The following is a 22121-nucleotide window of genomic DNA, read 5'->3' as shown; positions in this document are numbered from 1 at the left end:
GGATTCAACCTCCTAGCACCTCTCAGGAACCTGATGATCAAGTCGTGCTTCCCCAAGTACTTACCATCAACTGCATCGTGATGAGCCAAAATAGTGGCTACATACACCTTCAAGGTGGAGGGGGACAGCCGCCCCTCCAGCCTCTCCTGCAGGAAGGAAAGCACCGATCTGACTGCGCATCTCTGGGGGTCTTCGCATCGAGAAGAACACCACTTAGCGAACAGACGCCATTTCAAGGCATACAGGCGCCTCGTAGAGGGAGCCCTAGCCTGAGTGATTGTGTCTACCACCATGGGTGGTAGGCCACTTAGGTCTTCCACGTCCCGTCCAGGGCCAGACGTGGAGATTCCAGAGGTCTGGTCACAGGTGCCAGATGGAGCATCGTCCCTGAGAAAGAAGGTCCTTCCTCAGGGGAATCGTCGGGGGGGCTGTCGTGAGGAGTGTGAGATCCAAGAACCACATCTGGGTGGGCCAGTAGGTTGCTACTAGGACGACCTGCTCCTCGTCCTCCCTGACCTTGCACAGGGTCTGTGCAAGTAGGCTCACTGGGGGAAACACATATTTGTGTAGTCCAAGGGGCCAGCTGTGTGCCAGTGCATCTATACCGAGGGGTGCCTCAGTCAGGGCGTACCAAAGCGGGCAGTGGGAGGATTCCTGGGAAGCAAAAAGGTCTACCTGTGCTCGACCGAATTGACTCCAATTCAGCTGGACCACCTGAGGGTGGAGTCTCCACTCTCCCCTGAGGGTAACCTGATGTGACAGCATGTCTACTGTGGTGTTGAGGTTGCCCGGGATGTGAGTGGCTTGTAGCGACTTGAGGTGCTGCTGACTCCAGAGGAGGAGATGGCAGGTGAGTTGTGACATGCAATGGGAGTGTAGACTGCCTTGAGAGTTGATGTATGCTACCATCGCTGTGTTGTCCATCTGGACCAACACGTGCTTGCCCTGGATCAACGGCCGGAACCTCTGCAGGGTGAGCAGTACTGCCAACAACTCTAGGCAGTTGATGTGCCAACGCAGCCACGGGCCAGTCCAGGAGCCGGCGGCTGTGTGACCGTTGCATTTGGCACCCCAGCCCATCTTGGAGGTGTCTGTTGTAACCACGACGCGCCTGGAGTCCTGCTCTAGGGGAACCCCTGCCCGTAGAAATGCAAGGTCGGTCCAAGGGCTGAAGAGGCGGCGAAAGATTGGCGTGATGGTCCCATGGCACCATGCCCATCTCGGGACTCAAGTCTGAAGCCAGTGCTGAATCGGTCTCATATGCATCAACCCGAGCGGTGTGGCTGCTGCTGAGGATGCCATATGCCCCAGGAGCCTCTGAAAAAGTTTCAGTGGAACCGCTGTCCTCCGTCTGAACGCCTTCAGACAGTTCAGCACCGACTGTGTGCTCTCGTTCATGAGGCGCGCTGTCATCGAGACTGAGTCCAATTCCAAACCGAGAAAAGAGATGCTCTGAACCAGGGAGAGCTTGCTCTTTTCCCAGTTGACCCAAAGCCCCAGTCGGCTGATGTGCAGGAGCACGAGGTCCCTGTGTGCGCACAGCAACTCTTGAGGGTGAGCTAGGATTAGCCAGTCATCGATGCGGATGCGGACGCCCATTTCCCTTAGCGGGGCAAGGGCTGCCTCTGCGACCTTTGTGAAGACATGAGGGGACAAGGACAGGCCGAAGGGGAGGACCTTGTACTGGTATGCCTGGCCTTCAAAGGCAAACCACAGGAAGGGTCTATGTCGAGGTAAGACCAAGATGTGGCAGTACGCATCCTTCAGATCTACCGCAGTGAACCAATCTTGATGCCGGATGCTCGTTAGAGTGCGTTTTTGCGTCAGCATCTTGGATGGGAGACTGTGCAAAGCCCAGTTCAGTACTCGCAGGTCCAGGATTGGTTGCAACCCACCGCCTTTCTTCAGTATGATGAAGTAAGGGCTGTAGAACCCTTTCTTCATCTCGGCTGGAGGGACAGGCTCTATCACGCCCTTGCGCAGAAGGGTAGCGATTTCTGCACGCAAGGTAGCGGCGTTCTCGCCCTTCACCGAGGTGATGCGGACGGTGCTGAACCTGGGCGGGCGCCTGGCGAACTGAATCACGTAGCCGAGTCGGTCGGTCCGGGTCAGCCATCGTGACGGGTTGGAAAGCGCGAGCCATTCGCCCAAACTCCGGATGAGGGGGACCAAGGGAATTATCATGTCAGACATACCGGCGGGTGGGGCCTCACGGTGGGGCGGAGCTCGAGGTGCCACGTCAAGGGGACTCGAGCCCCGTGGCCATGCTGAATCCAGGGACATCGAAGCACTTACCTGGCTCCTGCCGCCCACCATAAGATTGGCCAAGGAGGGGGGAAGAGGAATCTCATCCTCGTAGTCCACTGGAACCAATCCCGTGTGGGCTTGTTTGTGCCAAAGCTGGAGCGCCATACCTGCCAAAATGAGACGTTATACGGTGGTCGTGAGGATGGCCGTGCGCACTGGATATGTGACCCAGGAGATGAGAGAACCATTGTTTTTGTAAACAAAAGATTCTCCTCCCGGCCCTCCACCGGGGGATTGGGTGGTCTGTCGAACAGCCCCAGAGAAGTGGGTCTCCTCACCCCTGGGTCGCCCATCTCGGGGGTGCTTCAAAGCCTTCCTCTGGTTCTTAATGGCCGGTCGCGAGATGGGTGGTGTCTGCTTCCTGTGGAGGGCTCCATGCTGGAGCCGGGCCACAGGGGCGGGCTGCGGCGGAGCCGGTGTTGTTGCTGCATGAGGACGCCCTTGGCGACGAGCAGACAGGGTGCGGAGACAGCCCGATCGGGGCAAGCGAGCGTGCTGGGGAATGGGAGGTCCGTGGGGGGATACCCGGCGGAGGTGGTCCCAATGATGTCCCCAAATCACCCCCATTGCTAACCGACGCGGTCTCAAACCTGTAGGTAGAAGGACCGGTGCGGGGAGCCGCTGGGGTGGCTTGCTTTCTTACGAAAGCAAGCCGTGACCGCAACGTTGCCATGGACATGTTCTCGCAATGAGGACATGACTCATCCATGAACAATGTCTCCACGTTGGCAGTACCCAGACACGTAAGACAGCGATCGTGGCCGTCAGAAGCGGAGAGATAATGACCGCAACCAGGAAAAACACACAAATGGAAAGGCATCTTTAAAAAGACGTTCCGTGTGTGCCGCTCTTTTTGTGAATGAAAATATACTCTTTGAGAATATACTCTCTTATTTTTGCTCTGTCGAAGTGCCCAGGGGCGTTCTCTGCACTCCACAGGTGCAAGGGGGAGAAGTCGCTGAAATGCACTGTAAATCCAGCAGTTTGAGGTGCGTCTTTGGAGGGAATTGAATTTAGTGCACTGAATACAACCGCTTGGCTCCGAAGAGAAAATCTGAAGGAGTGGTTGCATACCAGCTCCTTTTATACCTGTATGTCTGGGGGAGTGGCATGCAAATTCCACTCTCCAATTCTCATTGGCCTTTTTAAAAAAAAGCAGAGGTGTTTGGGGCTCCCAAGAGTGACCTCTAGTGTCACTACATCGACACATCGTCGAGTGAGTGACAGATAGGGAACTGATATATATATATTATTTTGATTGACTTGCACAGAATTGCTAATTTTTTTTACAATAGTGTAGACATCTGCAAAACCAAAATGTGTAGATTAGATTAGAAATTAAATTCCAGTCAAAACATGATTCCAGGTTTTGAATAAGGAGGAAAAGTTGTGGAAAGGACATATAAATATTGCTGCTGACTGTAACCGTGTAGTTCAGTGCTGTCTTAAAACCAAACTCAGGACTGTGTTGACTTTTGGCTCTACTGATATGTCACTTAGCTATAGAATATATCAACATCACTGTAAAATAGATTGATCAGCCCCGCTACTGTGAGAGAAGCACTGAAATAACAATGTGTTTGTCAAAATCTACCTTCCAGAGTTGGTGGGCTGTTTGGTTGACTCTTGTTAAAGTCATGTTTGATGAAATAATAAGTTCCAGACAATGTAAAAGACTCTCATTATCTCCCACTGTTCTGTCCTCTTGAGTGGAGTTTTGGAGGTAGCCACACCCAGGCTGGCCATTGGCTCAGGGCTGCAATGAGGAGATTTAAACTGTTTGAAGGCAGAGAGCTAGAGGACTTGGGACATTGCTGGTCAGGAGGGCCCTGAATGCTCAGTCTGATCTTGTAAACAGGTGCTTGCAGTAATAAGAACTCGGGTAGCGGGTATATCGCTGTGGCAGGGAATACTGTGGGGTAAGGAAGCTGTAGCTTCATTATTGACTTTGTATGGATTTCTTGCTCTTTTAAGCAAAAACTTTTGATTTCATCAACTTAGATTTTTTATTATGATGTCTGGGAGTGGGATGCAGTGATTTAAAATTGAATGCTATTTGTGATGTAAAAGTAAAACAAAAACAAAAAACAAAACAAACAAACAAACAAAACAACAACAACAACAAAAACTACTTTAATTGTTACTTATTGCTTTACTAATTATGACTTTATTTAATCTAATCTGTCTAGCCTAAACTTAAAACTTTTGATTGTAACTGCTACATTTGTATGTATGAGCTTGATGTTTGCAGTTAGACTTGAAATTCTGAAGCCAATCAATGATGAACCAATTGTGACAGATTCATAAGATTTGTCATCTTTGGTACAATAATTTCTGGTTTAAAAGGATGAACAGCTTCATTTCAATGAATAATGTTAAATCATAGCCTTAAAATGAACAGTTAATTCATTCTTTTTGTGTAGCCATGGGTGACCAGGGTGGAAAAGATACGGTAATATACAGTATGTGTCCCAATGGGCTATACATTATAATATAAATATGTGTTTGAATTCAAGTGCTGGTCAGCCCATGGTGTAATTTTAAATCCCTTAATATTTTCTAGATAGTTTAAAATAATCCCTCCTTAACCCATTTTTGAAATTATCAAATTTATTCTCCCTCTGCATTTTGTATTGCTAAGGTGTTTCTCATGCTTGTTAAATTCAAATCTTAGAACTACAAAGGATTTTAAAGCCTGAAGCTCAATTAACAGCGTTTGTGGCGTAATGTTGATTATCACAAAAGATACAGATAAGGTTTGTAAGCGATTTTATCACAATAAAATCATATCAACACTTAAAATGTTTACATTTGTGACTATACTTTTGAAACAGTGTGTATTTTAACACTTATGGACTGGCCCCATTCACTTCCATTATATGTGCCTTTCTGTAGCCACAATTTAGATGAAAAAATTATGTTTTGTGGTAATCGACATTATGCCACAAATGCTATATATTGAGCTTAACTTGAAATGAACATTTCTTAAAGTTCCACAAAGAGCATTACTTCTCTATCTTTTTAGGTGCTGCTTTAAAAAAAAACGAAACCGTTACGCTGATCTGAAGAAATTATAAAGTAACATGAAGAACATTTTAATCTCCAATGAACCATAGCTCAACTCAAGAAAAAGATCAAATGTGGCCATCATCTGTGACTGTCATCTCAACCCTTTTTAGAACAGCATTTCTCTCTCTCTCTCTCTCTCTCTCTCTCTCTCTCTGTATATATATATATATATATATATATATATATATATATATATATATATATATATTCTTGCTCATTCCCTCTTTCTCTTGTCACTATTTCTGGTTTTTGAGGCTATCTGTAGCACTTAATCAGTTCAGACCCTACTTTTAGACAAGGTCTAAGATCCATCCTTGTCTTCTAGTAGATTAAAAAGAAACACTACTGTGTTGGCTTCAGGTATTATCGGAATCCCAGATCAGATGAACAGCAGATGTTGCATGCAGCCTGCTGTAAAGGGGAGGTTTATTATATGCTGTCTGTGCACTACACAAGGCTAACAGAGTCAGCCTTGGGCTTCTGTAACCTTATCAAGGCTGCTGTGGTTTCGGTCCCTAATGGTACATATGAAGGAGAGGAAATGAGTCTGTACCTAGATTAAAGCTTAATTACTTTCAGCTCTTGTCATTTGAAGAGTAAAGGGGAAAATCGCTTGTGTTTCATGTTTGTGGCTTGCAGTCTCCATTCCTCACCTCACCACCTCTCGATCTCTCTCACTCTGCATTGGTAAACCCTGAATCTCCTTCCTAATGGTGCAACTGGGGCTTTGCTTCAAATGCAGAGGAACAGACTGTCTTTGTCTTCTGCTTAATGTGTCTCAGGAGAGGAGAGGAGAGGAGAGGAGAGGGCACGGTACAGTCTGGCTTTCTGTTTTCCTGTCCCTCTACCTCACTCAATTTAGTCTCCCAAGAGAATGTAATTTATGTTGTTCACAGTCTGTTTGTATGTCTTATTGCTTGTCGGTCTGTGCCCTTGTAGTTCCTAAAAGCCATGAATGAGTCACAGTCAATGCACTAAAAGGTTATATTTTGACTTGGTGTTGAGATCCAACAGAATACCGCCAACGGCCAGTTTGCTGCCTGCATCTTTTCTGTCCTGAACAAGCTCTGTAAAACATCCCGTTGCAGGGATTTCTGTGGCCACAGTTCATTGACATGTTCACAAGGATTGGAGGAGAAGTTTTTAAAGATCACTGAGTACAAATATTGGGATTTGCATTGTGTAAAAGTTGAGGTGATTTTTTGGGACATGAGAACGTGTAAGGCCAGTGGTTCTAAACTGGTGGGTTACGACCTGAAAATTGCAGGTCTATTTTTATAACGTTGTGGACAGCAGGAGAAAAACAATGCTGAAGGCAAATAAAAAAAGTGCAACAAACTATATAATTGTGCAAAGTTGTTCCATGTATTAGGTTGGCAAATCAATTCAAGTCACGTGATTTTTATTTTTATAGCGTTTTCACAATACACATTGTTTCAAAGGAGCTTTACAGACAATCAAGTCTTAATGTCTTAAAGCAGCAAGTGAACAAGCCAAAAGCAACTGTGACAAGGTTTTCAAATCACACCTCTGCTGTTATGTATTACAAAATTGTCAATTTTGCATGTCATGTTAATAATTTTGCATATTGTTGAGATTATGCAGTTCATGGTAATGTTTAAGGAATATTCTGTGTTCAATACAAGTTAAGCTCAATCAACAGCATTTGTGGCATAATGTTGATTACCACAAAAAAAAAAAAAATAAAAAAAAATAATATATATATATATATATATATATATATATATATATATATATATATATATATATATATATATATATATACTTGTCCCTCCTTTTCTTTAAAAAAAGCAAAAATTGACGTTAATGTGAAGCACTTACAATGGAAATAATTGGGGCCGATATTTGGCAGCTTATAATTTTATAAAAGCACTTACATTTATTCTTCTGTTAAAACTGATGTTTTATGTGACTGTAAAATTATTTAAATATGTTTTTGCAGTCGTTTTAGAGTTTTATTGTAATGTTGTCATGGCAACGAAGTTGTAAAATTGGATATATATTGGATATATTACATAGAAAAGGTATCACACTAAAATCATATTAACACACATATTGTTTATGTCTTGTGGCTATTCTTTTGAATCAGTGAGAATTTTAACATATACAGATTGGCCCTATTTACTTCTAATGTAAGTGCCTCACTGTTACCCAGATTTTAACTTTTGTTAAAAAAAATGGGCAAGTTAAAATAAATTTTATAGTAATAATCAATATTGTGTCACAAATGCTGTCGATTAAGCTTAACAATTCAACCCGAAATACCAATAATAATAAGGGCATTTTTGTCTACTTTTGAACAAACAATGTACTTTCAGTACACTTACAGTTTACTTACCCAAGAAAGTACTGAGTAATATTAGGGAACTACATATACTTAATATGTGTTATGGTTAGGGTTAGGTTTTAGGTTAGTACCTAATAATAGTTGTTGTAATTATATAGTACGTAAATGTAGAACTGTATTTTAAAATAAAGTGCTACCCAATATTTTTTTTACTGTGTTGCCACAAGATATCCAATGTAAAAGTAGAGTCCTAAAGATAAAACAGTTACGAGCCACTGTGCTACGCCACTGGATGAAAATCATGAGATAAAAACAGATGTTGAGAGTACTATGTCTTTCCTGAGCAATTCATGGGCTTTGCTTAGCAATTTTGATATCATGTGTCAGCTAGTTACATAGGTTGGGTGGGCAGTAAGTTTTGAATATTGAGTACTAATGTTTCTGTTGCGATGATCTGTATTGGTATAGCATCTTTTGTGTGTGTGTTTGTGTATGTGCATGCAGACTCAAACATCCCTTCAGTGGTGGTAGAAACAGAAGGTTGGCAGGTCTTTCTCTAATCCTCTCCAAGATAAATAAAAGAGAGAAGAGAAACCGGCACACATGAAATAAAAGCCACTAACAGAAAGCAATAAACGAGACCCTCAAAGGGCCTTGCAGTTCTAGCATGTGTGTGGTGTCTGGGCCTGTGATGTGGGCTATGGCAGGACAGTCATGGACCTCACCACTTCATGCCTCAATACTGCACCATCCAATCTAATTATCATCAGTGAGCCAGTGATATCATGGGAGAGACTCTGCAGCCTGTTTCAGGGAGAGCACAATGGTTTAGTATTTAACTGCTGGCTAGTGTTGAATATCCAGATTTTTACCTCTGGTGATGTATTAATTAGAAGAGATAATATAGAGGGAAATATACTTGGAATCATTGTTACAAATAGAAAAGTTCTTAATTCTTGGGATGGGCGATACCACTTATTTTCTTTTCGATCCGATACCAAAAATTTCAAGTCTAATATCATTGATACCGATACCAATACCAATACCGATACTTCTATTAAATTTTTTTTTTTTTTTTTTTTTTTGCAATTTCTTGGGATAAAATGGGTAATTTAAAGTACTATTTTTAGTCATAATTCAAGTCATTATCATTATTATTATTATTTTTTTTTTTACATTTGTGATCCTAAACAGGAAATTATTAGACTTCTGTTTTGTTTACCCTTACAAAAATTAACCATTGTTTCACTTCAGCAACTATAGTTTAACCATGGTATTTAGTTAAACCATAGTTACCACACAATTAACCATGGTTACTACAATATTACTTTAGTAAAACCATGGTTAACAATTTTTTTTAAATACTTATTAACAACAATTACACACAATTGTAAGAAATAAGAAATGTCACCTTTAGATATGTTGCATGAATTTAACCAGTGGTGTAGTAGTGTCTGAAGTGGTGGGCATACTGTAAATTTATGAAAGACCCCCCATAAAATAAATAAATAAATAAACACATGCAACCAATCTTTAAAATTAATTTACATTTATATACAGTACATATGTAAAAAGTGTAAGAAAAAAAATACTGTTGTAATTACAGTTCCAAATAAACTTACAAAATGTACATCAGGGAAAGTTTCTTGCTGGCATGGTGTACAGTACACTGCTAAGAACCATGGTATGGTAACTTTATGTTAAATATGTATTTAAATTAATAGGTGTCATTAATATTGCTTTTATAAGGCTATTATGAAAATTGTGAATATTATTACTCTAACTAATAAACTAATTAATAATATGCAATAATGACAAAAGCGCTGTCTCAGTGTGGACAGAAGGCCAAAACGTAGAGTGGACGTGGCCTAGTCTTGCTCAAGTTGGTCTTTTGGCCAAGCTGCAGCTTAGCTGGTTTAGTGCTGGTTTATTGACCAGCTGACAAGTGCCCCCAAAGCCCCTCTAAAACCAGCCTATAGATTAGCTCGACCAAGCCGAGAGACCAGTTAAGACAAGCATATGTTGGTTTAACCTTTTTTCAGCTGGGTATGCAGGGCTTTTTGTGTCACAGAAATGTGAATTACTTTGAATCTAGCCACATAAAAACACGTTAGACCAACAATATTCCCCCAAATGTTGTGTGTACAAACAATTACATATTAAGCAGTGCTGCTAATTTGTTACAGATTCGCGAGCTCCAAAAATGCATTGCAACATGAATAAATTATATGGTTATAAGCTTATTGTTTTGCAGTTTGCTGACTTTATTTATGTTGCTGCTGTTGTTGTTTTTGTCATCACAGATGAGCTCCTGATTTCACCATGCATCAAATAACAAACATTTTACTTTTACATGTTGATTTTTGTTATTGAGGTTTGTATATTTATAGTATTGAGGTCTATGTCTGACTATATTTAACTTTTGCACATAATGGCTCTGTTCCTAAACTAAGTGAGCTGCCTCACTGTCTCCTGCCTACTTAGTCAGCTGTCTTCTATGGCACCATCTTTACTGAAATGATGCCTCATAAGAGAGCGATTTGGAATGATCTACATAGGCGGCAGCTCCGTGCATCATTCAAATAGCTCTCCTCGCGCGCAGTGCACAGAACACTCGACTCGCAACTGATTTCAATGCAGGTGATGTGAGGGAAATGACGCAATCCTCTAATGAGCCTAAATACGCACAGAACACACATTTTGAGTAAAATAGTCAGTTTGTATCATATTAAGCTTTTATTTATCGATACTTTTCAGTATTGAATGGATTATACTGTAAGTATATCTATAATCCAAATTTCTCTCACTACGTCTGCCATCTTGGATTAATTTTTTTCGACGAGCTCATCATGGTGCATTCTGGGATCGCCTACCCGGGGACGGACTCATCCAATGCTACCTTAGAATTTAGCCAAAACAAGATATCGTAAGAGGCAGCATAATTAAGATACCTACATTTTGAAACAGCCTTCACATCGAGTGCGCGCCTATGATGTCTTAAAATGCTGCCTCCGAAGGATCCTCACTACGTTTTTGGAACAGACCCTTTGTGTTGTTAATTGGTAATTTGCTGAGCAACAAGTCTATAGTTGCCCTGACAAGAATGTATTGGCTGAGTTTGACATTTTACATTTGATGAATGAACAAATTCAAATAGCCTGTTATGACAGTTGTTAACAGTTGTTGCATTGCCTCGATTCTTTTACTTTTCAATAATTCCTATTACAGTGTATCTTATATTAATAGGTTATCAAAGGTTATTAATTGTGAATTTTTGAATACACAATGACCTTAAAAGTCAGTCTCACATTCCATCTTAAAGCCATAGTCTAATGCAATGGAATGGCTCTCCTTATCCACATCCATATCTGTTAAAAAATAACAGCTGCTAGCAAAGTCTTCTGTTTAGTTGGTTGATCCTTATGGCATGAGCTCCAGATTTTTCTGTGCTTCTGTTCACATTTCTACCTTGGTCCTAAGGGAATGCTAGTCTTTTCATTTTAGCATTTCTGCCATTCCACATCTTTTTTTGACTCTTTGATGCGTGTTGTTCTGTGTTTATTTTTAAGCGCTATGCTCCATGCAAAGATTTCCTTAATGTTCAAAACAAAGTATGCGATGAATGAGTGATGAAACACATGCATCAATACTGTGATACAATCATGTGCTGAAATTTTAAGCCACTTGTTTTGTCTGGTTGTCATTATCTGTTTATTACAGTGTTATTAATGGTTTATTATCTTAGTTTTTGACTGATAAAGAAATACGCAGAATAAAGAGAGATTTTTTATTTTTTTCCCCACATTTTATGCAGTGTCAGTGAAACTGTTTGGTTGTAAAAGCACAGTGGATGCTTGTCATTTTAGGTCCTGTAGGCTCACAGGGGACTTCTCCTTTCCATTGCATAATGGAAAGATACAGTATGTGTGTCTCATATTTATGTTCTACATGCATTGCTTATGAAGTTATGTGTTATCTATATTGTACAACAGTTGATGCATTTAAATTTATATATTTAAAAAAAAAAAAACATGAGTCCACATACTGTATAATGTACAAATTATTGTTTTAGGCAAACACACATACAGAGGTATTTAATTACTCTTCATCCTTATACACTGGATCCTTAAATTACTCCAAGTGTGCATCAAAAATATTGGATAATAATTTTTTTTATTTATTTTTATATTTTGCATAGTAAGCTAACATTTATCAAGTAATTTATAAAAATGCACAGTATGTTTTTAGATTTTAGAATTAACTTTAGTATGAACTATGTGATAGGTCATTTGACAGAAAACCATTTTTTTTTTTTCAAAGACAAATTTAACAGACCACACAAGATCAGACACTTACTGTTAATGAAGTAGGCCTACATTTAAGTAGGAATGCTGGGGTTCTGCTCAATAGAATAAAGTTTTTCGTTTTAAAGCAAACAAACCCCAGCTGGTTCTTTCTAAGCATCCCCCCCCCCCCCCCAACATCCTACAGTATATTTATACTGTATATAAATGTATTAAAAGGTTTGAATGACATCACTGCCATTGAGGATTACAACATTTAGTTATAAGGGTTCCATGCTCCCAGAAGGCCCTTGTGGTTTTAGATGTGCAATTATTGGTTTGGATGGAATGTGCTTGGCGAGCATATGGTCTGCCCAGTTCCTACTGTAGAATTAGAACATCTATAACATTGTACTTGTAAAACTAATTTTGCTCCATTAAACATATTGTGATGTCTTGCACATTGATTTTCATCGTGTGTGTAGCATGCAAATCAAGCTCCTCACTGGAAGGTGAGACCACAAACCATAAGGAAAATATGATATTTAAGTTTTTTGTAATGCTGGTAGCCGACCACACAATCAACATAACATTCTCCAAGGGTCCATATCTTTCTGCTCTCTTTCAGAAACCATGATCATTAGATTCAACTGGCTGAAAAGTCTCCTCCCTTTTGGGATACTCTTTATGGTGTCCCATCTTGTGGTCTCTGAGGAGGCTGTTGCTGCAGATAAAGAAGTCACATTCAGCCATGTCTACAGGATTGACTCTGGTTGTAAGCAGGGCTCCCAGAGTGGTCTGCTTTCCCAGGACCAAGCCTCAGAAGGACAGATAGTCACAGCTGATGGAGAGAATGACATTGTTTTCAAGCACAATATTCGTGTACAATCGGTTGGTTGTGGGTGTGCAGATTCAGAGGACTTCAAAGCTCTATTGTACCGTGTCAATGGCCTGGAGGAGGAGGTCACCAACCTAAAGAGTCAATGCGCTCAGAACTGCTGCAAAGGAGGGTCAGGTATTAGTACAAACCTGGTGATTACTCCGGATTCAAAGACACTAACAATCTACAGTAGAAAGCCAGTATAGCACATTGACACAGGTATATATGAACACACCTGATGCATGCATTCCGGTTATTACCTTTCTTTTTAATGAATTAGGGCAAGTAATACACCAAAATGTATATGCAAACTCAGAGAGTTAGCCTGGAACGATCTAGATACTGGTGGGTTGCTGGTATCAATTTTGCCTTCATTATGCTCTTGATCAAAACATGTGATTTGCACATAAATTCCAGTCTTTCTCAAAAACCCTATTTACATCTGTTATTAACATTCGTCTCAGGTGAGCCAATCACAACGGTAGTAACATGTGTCTCAAATACATTTCCTGTGACTATTTATGTTAGGATTTCAAGAGGGGACTCTCTGATTTCATGACCACAAACATCACTCACAAGTCAATGTGTTTCTGCATGTTGATAAAGCTAGTCGTAAACTGAAAAAGTTATGTGATGTCTTGTGCATATTTCACTGATCCTACTCGACCAGCCCCAAGTGGGATTCGAACCAGCGATCCCCAGCATAGGAGCTGGATGCGCTAGCAAGGAGGCTATAAAAGCCATGGCCTCTAGCCTCAATCACTATTGTGTCTCTTTAGGCCAGGAGAGTGTTGTTTACACACTGCAAAGCTATCACATACAAGCTGGCTACCGTTACACGTGTATGTGCGCTTTTCCAAAGTTTCAGATCAGATGGTTATTTTCTTGTAAAGCTGCACATATTTTAAAACCCTTGTTTTAGCTTAATGTACTGTATGATTAATGGGTGGGAAGGAAGTCCATTGATGTTGTTTGGGACGCATCAGGACACATTAGTGTTTGCTCTACATATGCAATGTGGTCACATTTGTTTTTGACTTCCTCTAATTGTGCTTTGTGAAAACATTTTGGACCCACTTCCACTTGTGACCGGATCACCCAAAATGAATGGTAATTAATTTTTTTCAAGTTAAGTAATTTTTATTTGTATAGCGCTTTTCACAACACACATCGTTTCAAAGCAGCTTTACAGGAAAACATGCATTAACAAAAAATAACAAATAAAAAATGAAACTGTAATATCCAACACACTCTCACGACGGAATCGTCAGGATTCGTATGACTTTTCAAAATTTGGCTAATTTGAACGATATTGTGCGACTGCACTCGTTTGAATTCCTATGACTTTCACTACAGCCAATAACATCGTTGGACATCGGTTCCATCTAATAAGTGACAATTACTTGCTTTTGTCACACACAACAGCTTCCTATCATGTTAACACACTCTACTGATTGGTTAAGTTTAGATAAGGGATTTGGGTAAGGGCATAATATTAATAAGTATGTCCTTAACGCCTAGTGCACGGAACTCACGCTTTCTTCTGCATTAGACATCTGGAAATTTGCACGTGATGAAGTTGTACGAGTTTATGCAAACAACATCGTGCGAGACCATATGAAATAGCCAACTCGTAAATTATGTACGAATTTTCATGAGATCGGGTTATTAATATCTATGTCTTACAGTGATCATTGTGTAGTTTGATTAAATATGATTGTAAAATGTGTATAGAAATTAAATAATTAAATAATAATTATATTTAGAACCCCTGTGAGCAAGCTGAAGGCGACTGTGGCAAGGAACACAAAACTCCATAAGATGTTGGTAATAACAGGTGTAAATACGGTTTTCTGAGTACATACATTTGTAATGTAGACTAACTGTGTATGTGATGTAGGGATGTGATGAACGACTAATTTCACTAACGTTTAAATGGAAATTTTGAAGTCGACTCTAAACAGAATTCACCACGTAAAAGTTTCTTAACATATTAAAACAGTCAAGACATTGATGAAAATAATTAACAGGTAGACTAAGCAAAATCGACGAGAGGAAAAAAAAAATGCGTGATGTGCAGTCATGCATTAGCCATTGATCTAATGTGACAGCTGTTTGGTAAAGAACGTTAACCAATAACAATAACGATGTAACAAAAAAAAAAAAAAACAAAAAGAAAAGAAAAAGGAAAAAAATAGCCATAGGATAGAAAAAATAGGCCTGTGATATAGCCTAAAATAAACCTAATGTATTCTGAACATGATGTGCACAGAATAAAAGATAGTTTAACCCGTTAAGCAGTCGGCACCTTGTTGAAAATAAACAGTCATTCCCTATCTGTCACTCACTCGAAGTTGTGTCAATGTAGTGACACTAGGGGTCACTCTTGGGAGCCCCAAACACCTCTGCTTTTTGAAAAAATGCCAATGGGAATTGGCGAGTGGAATTTGCATGCCACTGCCCCGGACATACGGGTATAAAAGGAGCTGGTATGCAACCACTCATTCAGATTTTCTCTTTGGAGCCGAGCGGTTGTGTTTGGCGAGCTGAATTACTCTGCCTATCCATTCACCTCGAAAAGCTGTTGGATTTACGACGCATTACAGTGGCTTCTCTCCCTCTTGCACTGGTGAAGTGCAGAGAACGCCCCTGGGTGCTTCAGCAGCTAAAAGAGAATATTCTTCCTACTAAAAGAGTGTATTTTCCCTTCTTAAAAGAGTGGCATTAATGGAGAGTGTCTTTTTAAAGATGCCTCTCTGTTTGTGTGTATTTTCTGGTTGCGGTCGTTACCTCTCCACTTCCGATGGCCACGATTGCGGTCTTACGTGCTTGGGCGCTGCCCACATGGAGATAGCGTTCGTGAACGGGTCATGTTCTTACTGCGAGAGCGTGACCATGGCAATGTTGTAGTCATGGTTTTTCCTTCGTTAGAGGGAAAGACCACCCCAGCAGCTCCCTGCCTCGGTCCTTCTACCTACGGCTTTGAGGCCGCATCGGTTAGTGCTGGGGGTTATTTGGGGACCCCAGTGGGAGCCACTCCGCCGAGTATTCCCCAGTACGCTCGTTTGCCCCACTGGGATGAGACCACTGGCTCATCTCAGGGTGAGTTTGCGATCTCGTTTCGGTGCTCGTGAAGTGGATGAGCTCTCGATTGCAGCATTGGAGAGTGGGCTGTCCAGTCTGACGCTGAGGACTCGCACCTTCAGGTGTGGTCGCCCAGTCGCATCCTGACGCACAGCTGGCAGCCATGCTTGCCCGGGTGGCTGCGTGTGTCAGGCTGGAGTGGAACTCTAGTCCAGCGCCTGTAGGGTTATATCATCTCTGGCGGCTAAGGCCTGCGGTGCCGCTGGATAGGCAACCTCCGCCCTGCATGCCATGGCTCTCCTGCAAGTGCACCAAGCCAAGGCGTTAAGAGAACTGCATGAAGGTAATTCTGACCCGGGATTGATGCAGGAGCTGCGCTCGGCGACTAACCTCGCTCTCCGTCCGACGAAAGTCACGCTAGAGCAGGTCTCCAGGTGCGTTGTGGTTACGATGGACACCTCCAAGATGGGCTGGAGCGCCGTTTGAAATGGGCACACAGCCGCAGGCTCCTGGACTGGACTGCGGCTGCATTGGCACATCAACTGCCTTGAGTTGTTGGCAGTACTGCCCTGCGGGGGTTCCGGCCAATCATCCAGGGCAAGCACGTGTTGGTCCAGACGGACAACACGGCGATGGTAGTGCACATCAACCATCAAGGTGGTCTATGCTCCCGTTGCATGTCACAAATCGCCTGCTGTCTCCTCCTCTGGAGTCAGCAGCGCCTCAAGTCGTTGCGAGCCACTCACATCCCGGGCGACCTCAACACCGCAGCGGACACGCTGTCACGACAGGCTACGCTCAGGGGAGAGTGGAGACTCCACCCCCAGGTGGTCCAGCTGATTCGGAGTCAATTCGGTCAAGCACAGGTAGACCTGTTTTCTTCCTGGGAATCCTCCCACTGCCCGATTTGGTACTCCCTGACCGAGGCACCCCTCAGTATAGATGCACTGGCACACAGCTAGCCCCCAGGATTACGCAAATATGCGTTTCCCCCAGTGAGCCTACTTGCACAGGCCTTGTGCAAAGATGAGAAGTAGGTCATCCAAGTAGCACCCTACCGGCCCACCCAGATGTGGTTCTCGGACCTCACGCTCCTCACAACAGCCCCACTCCTGGTGAATTCCCCTGAGGAAGGACCTTCTTTCTCAGGGACGGGGCACCATCTGGCACCCGCGACCAGACCTCTGGAATCTAGTCTGGCCCTTGGACGGGACACGGAAGACCTAAGTAGCCTACCACCCGCGGTGGTAGACACGATCAGTCAGGCTAGGGCTCCCTCTACGAGGCGCCTGTATGCCTTGAAGTGGCATCTGTTCGCTAAGTGGTGTTCTTCCTGACACAAAGACCCCCAGAGATGTGCAGTCGGATCGGTGCTTTCCTTCCTACAGGAGAGGCTGGATGGGTGGCTGTCCCCCTCCACCTTGAAGGTGTATGTGGCCGCCATTTCGGCAGATCACGATGCAGTGGATGGTAAGTATTTGGGGAAGCACGACTTGATCATCAGGTTCCTGAGAGGCGCTAGGAGGTTGAATCCCTCCAGACCTCGCCTCATCCTCTCGTGGGACCTCTCTGTAGTCCTTCGGGGTCTACGGGGAACTCCCTTTGAGCCCCTAGAGTCAGTTGAGCTTAAGGCACCTATAAGCGCTGCCCCAGGAGGAGGTAGACCCAGTCTTGGTGTTGCTGTGTCCGGTGCGTGCTTTACGCATCTATTTGGATTGCACACAGAGCTTTAGAAGCTCCGAGCAGCTCTTTGTCTGCTTTGGTGGACAGCAGAAAGGAAGCGCTGTCTCCAAACAGAGGATCGCCCACTGGGTCGTTGACGCCATCGCAATGGCATAACATGCTCAGGACGTGCCGCCCCCCGTGGGGTTACGAGCCCACTCTACTAGGAGTGTAGTGGCCTCCTAGTAGACCAGTGGTGCCTCTTTGGCAGACATCTGCAGAGCAGCGGGCTGGGCAACACCTAACACCTTTGCAAGGTTCTACAATCTCTGGGTTAAGCCGGTTTCATCCCGTGCATTGTCAGGTATGAGCAGGTAAGTTCTGGGACAGCTGGCCGGGTGTACCGCTTGCGCATAGCGCCTTTCCCCTCCCTTGAGGCGAAGACGTGCGCTTTTGACTTCCAGTCATGTTCACAAGCTGTGATCCCTGGATAACTTTCCTCCTTAGCCCTGTGGCAGACGAGTTTGCGGAGAAACTTGCTGCCGGCCCAGTACATGTGCTAATTAGGCCCTGTACTGGGGTAGGTGCTCCACATGTGTTGTTTCCCCATGTGTGACCCCATGTGATATCTTCCGCTAAATTGTTTCCCTGTCGGTAAACTGCGTCTTCCTTGGGTAGAGGCCCCTCTGCCCCCGGTCACCATGTTTGTAGAAACTCCTCCCCCCTCGGGTAGGACCTACCATGCGACTTCTCCACATGACATACTTCCGACAAGACCATGTGATGTATTTCCACTCAAAATAACCCCCCCCCCGCCCTTCTCTGGGCGGGGTGTGGTCTCCACGGTGTCTTCCCCTTGGGAGTGACAGCCCCCCGACGTAGACATTTATGGCCCCCAGTCGGTTAACAAATTCCACTCTTTTTGGGGAGAAAAAAGAGGAAAAGATGCCACGGCTGGGCTAGCCTGTCCCTTCTTGTTGGGCAGTCGACTTGTTCCCGAAGGACCGTTCGACACTCATAAGAGCGTTGGGGGAGATTACTTGATGGCCTGGTGTGCTGGCTACGAGGCACACAGCGGTCAGCCTGTCTCGCACCGCCAGTCCACCTAACACAGTTCAGCTAGTTGTGGTGTTTTGTATAGGGACCCCTAGTGTCACTACATCGACACAATGTCGAGTGAGTGACAGACAGGGAACGTCCTGGTTACTTTCATAACCTCTGTTCCCTGATGGAGAGAATGAGACATTGTGTCCCTCTTGCCACAACACTGAACTACCCGCTGAAATGGCCGGAACCTTGTCTCGGCTCCTCAGCACAAAACCTGAATGAGTGGTTGCACACCAGCTCCTTTTATACCCGTATGTCCAGGGGAGTGGCATGCAAATTCCACTCGCCAATACCCATTGGCCTTTTTTCAAAAAGCAGAGGTGTATGGGGCTCCCTAGAGTGACCCCTAGTGTCACTACATCGACACAACGTCTCATTCCCTCCAACAGGGAATGGAGGTTACAAAAGTAACCAGGACGTTTTCTAGGCTACTTACTCAAAAGCATACATTTTTTGATGAGCAAAATTAACACGTCGACATGATCCGGTGAAAGACGGGACTTGACTCACCTGAGGCTGCTATCCTGCACTTGAAAAAGCCTGCACAGCGGAAAAATAACATACAAGCATGCACAGATGTAAAGAAGACACAAATGTGAAAATATCCCTAGCGACTTTCAAACGTTTGGAAATCCGATTCCCGCACCACCACCGAAATGATTTCATAACTACTTTGCTGAGTTTGCTTGTCTAGTGAGAGGACATTTTCCTGTGTGCATACGCTGCAAGTTAGAAAGGGAAAAAGCATGTGCAGACTGAGGTGAAATGAAACTTTGTATCTGCTCCAGATATCCTCTTTTTAAAATAATATTTGTATTATTAATTCTATTTAATATATGCAACATTAATATGACAGTAATTTAAGCACAGCCTCTGTAAAAATATAAAGTCATACGTAAATGTGTAAAAATTATGATCAGTTTAATGGGGGGAAATATTAACTGATTAGTAATTCTAGTGTTGACTAGCAGCATCAGAACCATTTAGCCGACTAGTCTTGCACATCCCTAATGTGATGTCATTAGAGCAGGGACTAGAAAGACAAATGGGTAGTTGACGTAAAATACTTCTGGAAAGTTGTCCAGTCCTGCAGTGACATGCTATACTCCATCTTAAACTTTCTTTTATAATTATCATGTGCTTTATGACCTCATATTAATTGAGAGGCTACAGTACATTAAATATATGTACTTTTAAAAAGTAATTTGTCACACTAAATGGCCATTTATATTGAACTAGTGAAGGCAGAAAGATGATTAAAAAGGGGAAAAAGTAGTTACAGGACCTAAGATATAAAACTGTGACCTAAAATCTTGATGCTGATGAATAAAAGTCCATGGATACGTACTGTAATGCATCAAGTACTTAAATACAATTTTCTCCATTCATGTTCAATAGGCTAAGAAAAGACTATTATCTTTTGTTAGGTGTGGACACTAGCTGTAGTGGGCATGGCACCTACCAGCAGGACTCTTGCAGCTGTAAGTGTTACCCAGGCTGGGAGGGTCCCGACTGCTCCATCTCATCCTGCCCTGATGAATGCAATGATAACGGCCGCTGTGTTGACAGACGCTGCGTCTGTTATGAAGGTTACACCGGCGATGACTGCAGCCAGCTCACATGCCCAGGCGACTGCAATGATAAAGGCCACTGTGTGAATGGCAAATGTGTGTGCTTTAGTGGATTCTCTGGAGAAGACTGCAGTGTCGCGACTTGTCTGAATAACTGTGTAGGCAATGGACGCTGCGTGGATGGACAGTGCATTTGCGATGAGGGATTCTTTGGACAAGATTGCTCCATGGGTAAGAATCTCTTCAAGTTAAAATGTGATTTTAGTTCATAGAAAAATTGGACTGCATTATTACTCCCTGTCTGAATGTGTTATCATGTTCATGGCCTGTTTACCTACTATTTACCTACTGAAATGCACTTCATTGTTTAGAGTACAGTCATCATACTTCAGTAAAAGTAAAGATACCTATATAGAAATTGGCTCAAGTACAAGTTAAAATAACCCATGAGAAATTTTTAAAGTAAGTTTTAAATGAGCAAAAGTTTTAAACCGATATTAAATATACAGTACTCAAGTATAAAAACTACAAACGAATGGCATAAATAATGACATAACTGATTGTAGCAGGAGACTTTTACTGTATGTCGGTATGTGAGCAAATCTTTAAACACAAGTCAATTTAATTAAATTATTAGATAATAATGTTATAATCAATGTGTTAATGTTCATAATGTTTAAGACAAAAAACAAAAAAATTAAATAATATTGAGGAACACAGGTTAAAACTTACAAGGACACTATCCTGTTTAGTGGAAACCAACTGCACATTTTCAGGGATATTTTGTGATTTCGATATATAGATCCTTTATTCACAAAACAAATCATTCAGACTGGTTTGTGAACTGGTTTCACCGTTTCATTGAAAATGTTTAACTCAAAAGAATGATTAGTCTTAAAAGTGTCGGACATCACCATACAACCACCTATGAAGCTGTATTACTTTCAGTGGTTTGCAGTCGGAAATGTAACTAAACGGTCTGGAAAAATGTATTTGAAGTATTTTCAAAAGGTAGTGAATTACAAGTAAAAGTCAACAGAATCAGTAACAAATTTCTACTTTGTTACTATATCTCTGACTGTATATATGCTATATTTTGAACCTTTTGAAGAAGAAGCACCAGTTCTAGTTCAAGTGTCCCTGTCCCAAAGAAAAAAGATTGCAGAAACTAATGACTACAGACCTGTCACCCTGACGTCTGTGGTCATGAAGTGATTTGAGAAACTGGTGTTGGCCCACCTGAAGGACATCACTGGGCCCTTTCTGGATCCCCTGCAGTTTGCCTATTGAGCTAACAGGCCAGTGGATGATGCAGTCAATATGGGACTGCATTACATACTGCAACATCTAGACAGACCTGGGACTTAAACATGGATCCTATTTGTGGACTTTAGTTTGGCTTTCAGATTTCTTAGTTCCCACCTCTATCTGTCAGTGGATCACCAGCTTTCTGACAGATAGGCAGCAGTTAGTGAGACTGGGGAAATTCACTTCCAACACATGTACAATCAGCACTGGTGCCCCCCAGGGATGTGTGCTCTCCCCACTACTATTCTCCCTGTACACAAATGACTGCACCGCCAAGGACCCCTCTGTCAAGCTCCTGAAGTTTGCAGATGACACTACAGTCATCAGCCTCATCCAAGATGGAAGTAACCAGGACGTTCCCTATCTGTCACTCACTCGATGTTGTGTTGATGTAGTGACACTAGGGGTCCCTATACGAAACGCCACAACTAGCTGAACTGTGTTATGTGGACTGGCAGTGCGAGACGGGCAAACCATTGCGTGCCTCATAGCCAGCACACCTGGCTGTTACATAACCTCCCCCAACGCTCCTATGAGTGCCG

General features: G+C 42.8%; 1 protein-coding gene across 1 annotated transcript in view; it reads left to right on the top strand.

Moving 5' to 3' along the window:
• Positions 1 to 4116: 4116 nt before the first annotated feature.
• tnn (tenascin N) overlaps positions 4117 to 22121 on the top strand; it is a 64228-nt gene continuing 46223 nt past the window's right edge. The window contains 3 exon segments of the mRNA XM_051698738.1: positions 4117 to 4226; positions 12596 to 12982; positions 20128 to 20502. Coding sequence (XP_051554698.1) covers positions 12601 to 12982; positions 20128 to 20502 — 757 coding nt within the window. The 5' untranslated portion in view covers positions 4117 to 4226; positions 12596 to 12600.

The sequence above is a fragment of the Myxocyprinus asiaticus genome, chromosome 5 (genome assembly GCF_019703515.2).
Source record: "Myxocyprinus asiaticus isolate MX2 ecotype Aquarium Trade chromosome 5, UBuf_Myxa_2, whole genome shotgun sequence".
NCBI lineage: Eukaryota > Metazoa > Chordata > Actinopteri > Cypriniformes > Catostomidae > Myxocyprinus > Myxocyprinus asiaticus.
This window is presented reverse-complemented; position numbering and strand designations above follow the sequence as displayed.